The 12,032-nt window shown below is 38.3% G+C and overlaps 1 protein-coding gene across 1 annotated transcript; it reads right to left on the bottom strand.

The window, feature by feature from the left end:
• Nucleotides 1-429: 429 nt before the first annotated feature.
• On the bottom strand, nucleotides 430-10,803 carry LOC132974280 (fibrinogen C domain-containing protein 1-like). The gene is made up of 9 exons (XM_061038207.1): nucleotides 10,654-10,803; nucleotides 7,760-7,838; nucleotides 4,892-5,007; nucleotides 4,336-4,705; nucleotides 3,935-4,067; nucleotides 2,439-2,575; nucleotides 2,091-2,187; nucleotides 1,531-1,710; nucleotides 430-1,439 (listed from the first exon to the last, which is right to left on the bottom strand). Coding segments are annotated over exons 1-9 (1,377 nt in total). The 5' UTR covers nucleotides 10,656-10,803; the 3' UTR covers nucleotides 430-1,176.
• Nucleotides 10,804-12,032: the final 1,229 nt, after the last annotated feature.

Raw genomic sequence — 12,032 nt, 5'->3', positions numbered from 1 at the left:
CTCTGAACTCTTGCTTTGGCTACTTTTCTCTTACATTTCCTAACCAACAAGAAAAAGAGCTACACCATGCTGCTTCTCCTTTTAACTTATAACTTCAGAATCAGAAGTACTTTAATAATCCCAGATGGAAATTTGGTAATTTACCTGATGAAACTCCTGATACCATCTTCTATTTGCTATGATTTTGTTTTTAGAGTATTTCAGACAGTAATGCAATTTCCATGAATTTAAGCTGTGTATTTCTTGAAGGAGTATTGTTTGTATGTTGGTTTTCAAACAAAACACTCCCTGTAACCACATAGGCCTACATCTGAATATTAAACTTCACAGGAATAACTTTTTTTTTATTCTTAATTCTATAATGTCAGCAATTATCAATCTGAACTCTGATCAGACATTTACAACAACAGACGGAGAAGAGACGGGGAAATAGTAAGTCCAGACACTCTTTAATGAACCATCAGCTCATCAACTGTGACAGCATTAGTATGAAAAGTTATTAATCCTCACAACTGACAGTAAATAAAGATGGACAATGCTGGTGACATCAATTGGTGACCAAAATTGTGCAATTGACTTTTTCACAGTTTTGAATATTCCATACCTTTTGCTAACCAAAACACACATTTCAGTTTTTTGAGGCAACTGTAAGATGTAAAGTTGGGAATAACAGAGGACATCCCAGCGTACAATGTAGTTCCAATAATTCATAGTTCTTTGCCACTGATAACAAACATTAACTCATGGAAGACTGTCATGATTTTCTTAGTAGAAATTGGTTGGTTCAAGCCTGCATAGGCTGAAATTGTGTTTACAGTAAGGAAACATGATTGGTATTTGAACTAAGAATAAAATGAAATAGTTTTTTTTGTACAGTCGCATAGTTAAACTAGGAATGCATTCTAAAAAGTTAAAAAAAGGCATTTTTCATTACATCTTGTCTTTAAGATAAAAAGAACCAATCACATTTGATAAAACATACAAACAAGCAGCTGTTATTTCCTGAAGTTGCTGCAGAGAATTGCTCAGGGGAGGAAGGTGCTGGTTAATGGTTTAAGGAGAGGAGAAAGGTTCTGGGGATTAAGTTTGGGTCAGGGTTTAGGGAAAACAGTACAGTGTGAGGGTCAGGTTTAGGGTTTAAGAGCAGGAAAACAGGTCAGGTGTAGGATCTGATGATCAAGAGTCAGATTTAGTAGTAGGTCGTATCTTCATTTCGGTAAACCTGAGCGAGTACTGCCATCCTGTCCAGCTGGACCACTCCACACCATCAGCATAGGAGGCATGGCCTCCACTTAGGTACTGCCCATTCAGGTTGGAGGTATGGCAGTTACGGTACCACCATGCCCCCTGGTAGTACGCTGCACAGTTGTTTTCTGACTGGTCCTGGTCTCGATCTTTGGTCGTGAATCGCATACCAGAGTGCTTAAGAAGGGAGTCACCTAGAGGACAGAAGAATGCCTGTTATTACTGTGAAATGTTGTGCAGTATTACACCAGTACACCAGTACACCTGTTGTTTTGTTTTTCTTACCTGCGGTCCCTGAGTACTCGTCCACAATCAGTGGATATCCGTCCTCTTCAGGGTTCACAGAGTCTCGACCAACAGAGAAATCAGCGTAATGTGCAAACGCTGTGGCATTATCAAAATCTGCCATGTCGATGCGTAATTCATAACCACCTGACCTGGTGAGAGAATAGATCCTCTGGAGACCTGATGGTTGAGGGGAGACAGATAGAAATGTGAAGAGACAGAAGGCATTGTTCTCTTGAGTTACTTTGAAGAGCAGGGTTTATTATTTTTTTTTATCTAGAGCACATGGCACCGGCAGTATTCTTTAGTCAGCCAGTCCATTAACCTTAAGGTCCACCTCTCAACACCAAGGACACACTACTTCCTGTATTCTCAAAACTTGACATACATCTTGACAATAGTTGTCTAATTATTCTAATTCTAGAGATATTTTTCTGGATTATCAGCACACTTGAGTGACTGAACACATAAGCGCTTTAAGCACTTTTTTTTTTTTACACTGTTTTGCTTTTAGAATTTGTGTACTCGTGCATGTGAGTGTGTCCATTTGTGTGACAGACCTAGCCAGTGCTCTCCTGTAGTTCTTCCAAAACCATCTCTGTAGGCCTCCCAGCCACGAAAAAAACTCACAGAGCCGTCCTCTCTCCTCTGGATAACCTGCAGACATACACAAAAACAAATACTTGAATATCAAAACAGTTTAATAAAATGAATGCTATTCTTCCTTTCAATCCTCTGACAATTTGCATGAGCAGTCACAAAGTCAGCAGGTTAAACACGCATGACTTAGTTACCATTATTCGCAGCATATCATTTTAATCAGCTCTTAACACTCTGAAGTAAATATAACAGCTAGGACCTGCAGCAGTGTGTATTTGTCTGCATGCATGTGTTTGTGTGTCACATACTGTCCAGCCTCCTCCATCAGTGGTCATATCACAGTAAACCATGAAGCCGTCCGGGTCGTGAGTTGGAAATACAGAATAAACTCCATCCTGAGTGTTACCGGAAGCCAAGACATCACTACAGTCCCTGGGTCTGACAGCTGAGGGCAAGATATATCCAGGCAGACACATGGAGAGAGGGGGAGGCAGAGAAAGAGAAAGAGAGACAGACAGATACATTATCAGAAGGAAAAAGTATACCAACATACACACCTGAACGTGTAACTGTTTTTGATCCTTGCATGTGTAACCAGTTTGCGTGACTTTCTGTATTACCTGAATGTTGTGTGTGTGTTTATTACCTTTTCGTGTTGTTATCTGTCTGTTACAGTGCTTCCATCACTGTGATCATTACCTCAGTTTGTAACATGTGTGTGTTTATGTGTGTGTTTTTATTTATTTTATTTTATTTATTTATTTTCACATAAAAAAAAAACAAAAACAAATGAGAGGAAGAAGAACAATATTACATAATGTGGGGGGAAATTGCCTGAAAACCCATCAGGGGCTTGTAGAGTGGCATTCCCCAGGTAGAATAATACAAAAATAATTATAGCCATGAATGCATATAAATATATAAACAATATGTATCTATGCCTCAGCCAGAGACAACAACAACCTCTTTTAATGCATTTATATGTAAGCAATGGTGATGCTTACAGTCTCAGAACATACAGATATGAAGCTTAAAGCCGAACCAGAAAGAAAGCTGTCTGTCTTTAAGGTAACTATAAATCTGAGTAGTTCATTATTTCTTACTCCAAAATGAGATCGTTTCTGGAGAAGAATTTGGTGTTTTACTGTGACAATTGCCTTTTAAATGTCCCCTTCTATCTGTAGCTTTTTAAATTTCACTATTTCGATGTGTCAGTGTCATAGGCCTAATGTTTTTCCTTTAAGCATATTTATGTGTTTAGATAATATTGAAGTTGTAAACATGTCAAATTAGCCTTTCATAAAGAAGCTCAATTACTCTTGATAAAGATAACTGTTGATAAAAATACCTGAACGTGTTATTACTGTATGTATTGTGTATAGCTGTGTACCCTGTTTCCTTGTTTGTTACCTTTATGGGTTGATGTGGTGTCTGTGTGTTACATTGTGTGTCACCTTTGTTATTTACTGCGTCTTATGTGTGTGACCTATATGTGAGTAACTACATGTGTTTCCCGAGCTGTGTTACTGTGTGTCTTACTGTGTTTGTTGGTGAGTGTGTTTCATCTTTCTGTTAGTTTGTGTGTTTCTTGTGGGAGTAACTACATGTGTGTTTCCAGTTTTCCTACCTATCTTTTTGACTGCATGTCACATCAGTGTGCGATACCTGTGTATGTTGCAGATTGTTGTTGTTGTTCGTTGTGTGTGTGTGTGTGTGTGTGTGTGTGTGTGTGTGTGTGTGTGTGTGTGTGTGCGTGTGTGCTCGCTTCAGTTTGTGTTCCTGTGTTTGTTAATGGGTGTGTTACCTTTGTACTTGTTGTCCCTCTGCAGGTCACTGTTGAGTCTCCTCAGACTCTCAGTCTCCCTCTGCAGACTGAGCAGAGAATCACTAAAACCTGCAGCAAACTTCGACACCCCTGAATGGCTGTCAGACAACACCTGTACAGGTAAGAGAAAGGGGTTACTTAAAAATACTGTTTTAGATTAATTGAGCTTTATTTGATTTGTTGATGTAGTTCCAATTGTCTTTTGAAAAGTGAATATATCTGTTGATGTACAGTATCTCGACATGTTAGTTTTATTGTTCAGTTTTTTCTACTCTTTTATTTAATGTATTGTATATTGATATTTAAGATGTAGTCTTGCATGTTTACATAAAAACATTTAATTGAATATAATACACTGTATAACAACAAACCTGCCTCACCTGTATGATACGGCTCTGTTCACTCTGTAGTCCATCCAGACGTTGATCCAGAACGCCTTGACCTCTTTTCAGTGAATCAGCTTCTAGCCTCAGGTTGTGGGCGTGACCTGACAGAACCTTCAGCTCTTCTGACAGCTTCTGGGCCAATCCCATGTTTGGCCAGTCTTCTGTGTTTTGATTGGACAGTGCTCGCAGCAAAGAGCTCTGTAGTGCCTCCCAACGCAGGAAGTTGGCACTGTAATCGGGACAGTTTGGGTCCAGAAAGATGCTAATTGGCTCTCCGTCTGTGGCACGGGAGACAGTCACCAGGGCGCCAGAGTCTTTGGAATTGGTGGAGATCACAGGTGAGGAGGAGGCTCCGCCACTTTTACTACAATAATAGGGATGGAGAAAAAGTTAAAGAGACAGTTGGGTCAGGCAGACAAAAAAGAGAAATAAAACAGACACACAGTCAGTATCAGCATCTAGACAGCTATATCGTGCAGGTAGCCATGCAGGTTGGTAAAACAGCCTGCCAGCAGCCAGCAGGACAGGCTGACAAGATGGGTGTATTTACCTGCTGATGAAAGGCAGAGGATACTGGTTCACGTACAAGATGGTGACTGTGGTTGTGACAAGAGCTGCTATCACGACCAATACGCCAATGGACCATGACAGGAAGTTGCAGCATGTCTGGAAACACACACACACACACACACACACACACACACACACACACACACACACACACACACACACACACACACACACATACACACAAACGTTTAGCCAAACAAAGATAAGTACATTCAATATTTATTATCAATCAATCCTTTTTTGCTCTTTTGTAAAGTGTCTTGAGATAACATTTGACCAACACTAACGTACTGACAGACCAGCTTCAGTGTGTGTTATTGGCTTATATGTTTGGCATTATGTCTTATAGCCTATGAAATTGAGGTAATTTCACTTAGAATTAAACAACTTAAAGAAAAATAAATCATAGTTATGCTTACAAATGTAAGTTTTACCAAATAAGACCTCATCCACAAGAGGGAATGAAGAGGCGTTATATATTAATATGACCTAGTTTTAAACCTTAACAAAAAAAATTAACATTGAAATCCTTCTTGCTACACACTGGGTTACACATACTGTATATTGAATTATTGGCCAGCGTGTAAGCAGAATTTTTACTGTTTAGTTTAAATCCAGTTTAATCTGTAATAATGCTTCATATTTATCAACTCATCGTATGTTTCAATCTTAATCTGTTCAGTAAGCAGTTGTGGCAGCTGCCAGATAACTGTAGTATACTGTAGCAAAGATCAAAGTAGCCTACTGAAGAACAATATCCTAATGACATTTGTTTAATAGAAATAAGCTATGTAACCTAAAGTGATGGAGTTCATTCATTTATATATTATTTACATTATTCATAATGATCTCCATCATTGGCATTATTCTTATTATTTATTGGCATGGGCTCACTGCAGCCCATGCCAATACTGACTGCAGCCTGTCCTCAAGCCTGACTAGGGGGCGGGGGTGTTATGGGTGAGGATTGTGGGGTAACATGCCCCCTGCAGGGAAAATCACGTCTCTGTGTGTTTAATCTGTAGATCCTCTGTGATGTCAGTGAAGGCGACAGATGCTGCAGATTAGAGACACTTTGATCTGACAGTTTAACTCCAGATTAACACGAATTAACTCTCTGTAGGTCTGTCAGTCTGTGGGCTCTATCTGTCTTTCTCTGACGGTTCAATCTGAACACAAATTTGAACAGAATCTTCAGAAAAAATCTGACACTGATGCCATGAAAATGTTGCAGGAGAAGACATGAAGTTGTTAAAGAGCTCAAGTCAGTGCTTGAACAATGAAAAATCATTTGAAAAACACAATTTAATATGACACAAGTGCTGGTTTCAAGCATTAATTTGTGAAAGGTTAAAGTGTTCTCATCCCAGATTTGACAGTGGGGGGTGACGGTAAAGCATCGTGGGCCTCCTCAGCCCCATTTCATTTAGCTGATCACACAGCAGGGTGTCATCACAGCTCAGAGGACCGGAGGTAGCATGACAACCACTGACAACCCATACAGTACCAAACTCAGTGAAACAACCATTAACCCTTTTTGTAGTTTTTGATGTGTGTTTTGGAGTGATTTGAGGAGGAAAAAAAATCATTGTATCAACTATGAGGGGGAATTAAGATACATACAGAAAAAATCCTATGCAACCTTTTCAGCCATATTACCATTGTAACTTTGCAAATCAAACCAAATTTTTGGAAAACAATAGCAAGCTTCAAAGGCTGACTTGGCAAATGAACCATCATATGACATGTCTCAAACATATACTGTAACTTTTCCTACTTCTGCTGAATGGAGACATACAGCTGACCCAAGCCCATAAAGAGACCTTACAAGTAAAATAATTAAGTGCTTTGACTGACTGTCATCTGCACTGGACTATTGGGCTCAAAACAATACTAAAATCCTGTGAGCAAAATGTCAATATCAGTGATTTGAAATCAACCAACGATAATTGCACAATGTGCAAACAAAGTTCCTCCCTGGGACTATTGTTTCTTCTACACAAATGAGCTACCAGACAGTTACAAAGAGGATTATTGTTCCAAATTTCAAGTACATATTGGAAAAATATCCAAGACCAACAATTCTTAAAAGAACTGTTGTCAACTTCAAAGATATAGTCGACGCATAAAGGTTGCTCTACTGAGCTTGAAAATAGGGGATCTTTAGTCAATAAAATGGCACAGTGGGGGAGATGGTGTGGTTGATGACTGGCTAGCAATTGGGTGATGGTGGGGTGATGGTTAGATGTAGCAGTTGATAATTTGAGGTTGTTGAGGAAGGTTATTTTGAGTTAATGGTGGCGAGGGAATAAGGGAAGTGGTCTGGAGGTGATGAGGGTTTGTAATGAGTGATGATGTTTAAGATTGTGTGGTGATTATTGGGTGATACTTGGGATTTTATAGGTTAATCGGTGGAGGGATTTTAGGAGTAAGTAGGGTGCGGATAGGATTATTGGGTGGTGGGTTGATGATAGGAGTTGGTGGGTTGATGGTAGAACATTGAGAAGTTAAAAGGAGACCAATAATTGGAAGGGAATGATTGGTTGATGTGATAAGTTGAATGTGGGGCAATTGTGAGGCATATAAGAGGGTGATGTGTTGATGTCTATGGGCTGATGGTTGGTGGTGGTAATATTTGGAGGATTGTGGAGTGGCTGGGAGATGGTGGACTGATGACCTGGCAATGGTGGGGGAATGCCAGAGATACTGAATAGGTAATGGGAGATGATGGTGAATGATAGTGGGGAAGTGATGATAAGGGGATTGTGGGAATGGTTTGTTGATGGTTGGGGTTGGTATCTGGTCAAACTGGTGAACAAGATAACAGCTAGCATGGCATCTACTGTACCTTGTGCTTGTTTAGTCGTTTGCTGTCTAGTTCTGAGCTGCTGTTGTTCATGATAGTCCATCTGTCGTTCAGCATCATCCTGAAATGCAAAAAACACCAATCATTCCACCACCAAGAGTCGTCAATATTGATGCTGCAAATAATGCAGCAATAATGCATTAGAATCGAAGTATTAAAACTCTCTGATAGATCTCTAAAACCTTTTTGTCGAAATTTTGAATATTCTTGTAGACCCTCAAAACCTAAACCCATTATAGGTCTACTTGGGAAGGTTGAAGAGCTCTATGAAAATGACCTCCCAAACCTCAGTAAGACAGAGCAGAAACTTCTTAACCAGAATCTCTACAAGAATCTCGACAAACTCCTCTCAGATGTTTAAAAGCAACCTTAAGAGACTTTGTAAGTTTTGATTCTTAAATCTTCAAAGAAATTTCTTCTTAAAAAAACAAACAAACTCTATTTCCTTTTTAAGCACCTCCATTAACCATCTTTAAAAACTCCACAGTCTTAATTCATCTTATGGTCAACAATACTATCTCAAGCCACTCCAGAGGGAGTTATTTTCAAGTGACAAACATTAATCTTAATGTCAAGACCATGATCTAGTGAAGATAAAAGTTATTCACAAAGCATTCACAAAGCAGTAACTGTTTGGAGTAGTGAGGAGGACTTTTAGGAAGCTTAAGACTTTTTTCAAGCATGGGAGAAAAATGAAGAAATGCACTGAGGAAGAATATTCTTATTGGGCTAAACGAGCCCTTATTGAAGGCTATATGCTTTTAAACATGGTTTATAATTTATACTACACTGATTTTGATTTGATAAAATAGTGTCCATAATAACACAATGTCTTAATAGATTCTATGATTAGGTTAATCGACTTCACTGACCGAGGGAGAGCATGTTTTGGAGGGCTCAACCGATCACAGATTTTGAGAGGATGTACCTAGCAACTAGATCAACCACACCTCCGCACAAGATAAACGTTTCTGTTATTTCTTTACTTGGAGTTGCTCTGAGAATGTTCCTGAATCACTTCTAAACTAGGAGTCTTGTGAGAAACGTTCAAGCTAAGGTGGGAGCTCTCTGAGAGGAATCTCAGAATGTTTGTGAATACGGGCCCAGTTGTTCAAGACTTACCATTTAGCACGGTACCTCTGGGTTTTCAGCTGTTCGAATGTTTTCGTACATTTTGTAACCTGTCTAACTTTCTGTGGTTTCTTATGCTGGACAGCTACTGTAATTTGCTCATCTTCAGGTTATGTTCCATGAAACCAAGCACGAATGTAGGCACCATCTACTGACCAATACATTCTCTTAATTCCAAAGCTTGGGAGCATCTTGTGGGAGTGCTCAGAGGCGAGCTAAGATTTTTGTGATTTTTACTACCAACCGCTTGAATCGTTTTAATGTTCTTGTGTTATTTGCTACCAGTAAATCTCATCATAAACACCATAAGAATGCATCAAAGAGACGTATTAATTTAATGTAACCCATATGTAATTATAGTCAGATACCTGTGCCCTATGGCTCAGTGATAGTATAAGCCTTAACTTACACATTTTCTGTGTGATTTTTTTCCGCCAGCTGTCCTGCCCACATTTGGCAGCTGCAGCTGTGTTGCTTTTAGCCTGGATTTGTAAAATATGCCTCTCTCTTAGGCCAGTAGACCTCTCGATGTTTGTGGTGGTTGTTATGCTGAAAACCCAGATGGCTTTAACGTGAACATGCTCAGGGAGATAGAAACCCTGAATTCATTTCTAGACTGGATAGTCAGTGCAGGGTAGCTTCTAATTATAATTGTTTATGTTCAGGTTATTGAGGCCAAACTAAATATATAAAGGCCTATAATATTAAAGTAGTTTAAGACTTGTTAAGTCTTTGTGTTGACTTGTGAGGTCAAGCTGAACAGCTGGTCAGGAAGTGTTTAACGTCTGTTTCTGTCAGATTCACTTTAGTCTGACTGATGGTCACTCAGGGTGTCTTTTAAAGCCTTGCTGTCACACATACATGTCAAGTAAAAAACTAAAACCCTTTTCTAAAATCTCTACTGTAAAACATCAATAACATGGTGGGTTCTATGTTGGAGTCAGATTTGATCCTGTAACCCAGTTTTTAGTCTTTCACCTCAGTAACAGGTTTAGAGTTCAAACATAAGATCAGAGATCAACATGAGGATCACAGATCAAATCTCCTGGTGACCTATCATGAATATTTATTTTTCTCTCATTTGTTAGAAGAGCTTTTAAAGAGCCCCAAGAAATAAATATAAAAGACATACTAAGATTGTACCAAGGGTCAAAAAATGTTTTAAAAAATACAGAGCATCTCTTGAAATAGATTTTTTGTTTTAAATTGAATCAGTTTTCTGCTAATAAAACAGTTGGGCTGAAAACATTTACTGAGATCAGCTGACTGAAAGAATTCATGTTTCAATTTGATAACAATAGGGCTATTTGGAAAGTTTCCATCACATTTAAGGTGTTTGAACCCTTCAAACACTTCAAGGAAAAAATGATGTTTGCTGTTTTAAAAAAAACCCTCTAACCAATAAATAAATGAATGACCTTTTCAGTGTTTAGAATTTACAAAAAAATCAAATCAAGGTTTTCTTACAGAAAATATCCTGTTAATTATATTACTCTTTCACAATGAACTGCATATATTTAAATGTATTTTACACATATTTACTGGTGCAGTATACAGTTATAAGTTAAAACTTCAACCTCTCTGTAAAGTTCTGTTTCTTTTTTCTTTTAGATTTAAATTCAGATTCAGATGAAAACACAAACATGAAAGGATATCTTAACTTCAGCTGCCAACAGTTGAAACTATATATTAGTTGCTGATGAAAAGCTCGTTGAATTCTAATATGTTTACTTAAATGTACTTACATTTATGTTAGGCTCTGGCAATGATGAAAAAGTCCACAATTATACTTGGTTGTCAGTCTACAGACACATTTTCTCCTCGGATGTCATTCAAACACAGACAGATTCACAGAGAGAGAGAGAGACCATCTGCTGGGTCCCAGGGCGAGAGAGAGAGAGAGAGAGGGGGTGGAGGGTGGAACACTGATGGAGAGAGAGAGAGAGAGAGAGAGAGAGAGAGAGAGAGACTCGTGATGCTGTGATAATCTGATCAGTTAACTGCAGATTTACTGCAGTCTGTCACACTAAACAAACAAGATTTCTGACAACAACCTAACAACACATTAACACACTCACTAACAAGTTAACGACAGCCAACTTTAAAATGTAAGCAAAACATTCGGAACAAAATTAACATCATATTTGCAACACAGTAAATAAAACACTGTAATAGCACATTAACAACATTTGAACAGCACGGGTAACTGACAAAGAGAAAAACTTACAGTATACATGCAGGGCACATGAGCAGCATATCCAAATGCATTTTAAATTACGACACCTTAGCAGCAAAATCAGAAAATAAACACAACACAGTAACAGCTTATTCATAACACGTTAACGACACTGTAAACAACTCGACAGTGCAGTTATAACACTTTAACAACCCACAGAGAACATGTTAACAACACCGTAACGTCAGTGAACTACAGAGTAGAACATCTGTTTTTATATCTGCGTAACCATGAATCTTTGCCCAGAAAATGTAAACAAAGGCTGTGTGTTCTTAATCACGATGACAGTGGTTTCAGACATTATAGAAATAATGAATCTTCATGCTGATGCTCTCTACTTATTTTGTAGGTCACAGAGAGGCATCTGTATTCATTTTTGTCTGTTTCATAATCAACTGAAAACTACTCACAGGAGCTTTAACCTATATTAAAAACATGAACCACAATATAACAACATATTGAAGATAACCGACAATGACTCCTTTATTGATCACACAGGGGCTTTACTTCTTAGCTTTGACTGAAGCCAGCATCACTTTAAAAAACAAAGATGTCAACCTTGTTTATTTTATCTTCCACACATCACAAACAAGATAACAATACACACTAAGAGCACAATAACAATACATTTACAAATGTTGACAAGATATTACAATATTTTAACACATCATCGTCATAATTTTAAATACGTTTAACAAAAACAGACACACTTTGGATCCCTGTTAAAACACAGGAGAATTTTCCAACACTTGGAACAAACTTGATATACAGACAGACAGAAGAGATTCAATAATGATTTAGATCCCTTCTGTGATTGTTTAGGCTGGCTCATAAGAAGGAGAAATTATAACTTTTTAAAATACATGTGCAAGAAGCTAAAGAGAGAAA

Source organism: Labrus mixtus, chromosome 5 (assembly GCF_963584025.1).
Source record: "Labrus mixtus chromosome 5, fLabMix1.1, whole genome shotgun sequence".
In the NCBI taxonomy this organism is placed as follows: domain Eukaryota; kingdom Metazoa; phylum Chordata; class Actinopteri; order Labriformes; family Labridae; genus Labrus; species Labrus mixtus.
The sequence above is the reverse complement of the archived record's forward strand: the minus strand, read 5'-3'. Positions and strand labels throughout refer to the sequence as shown.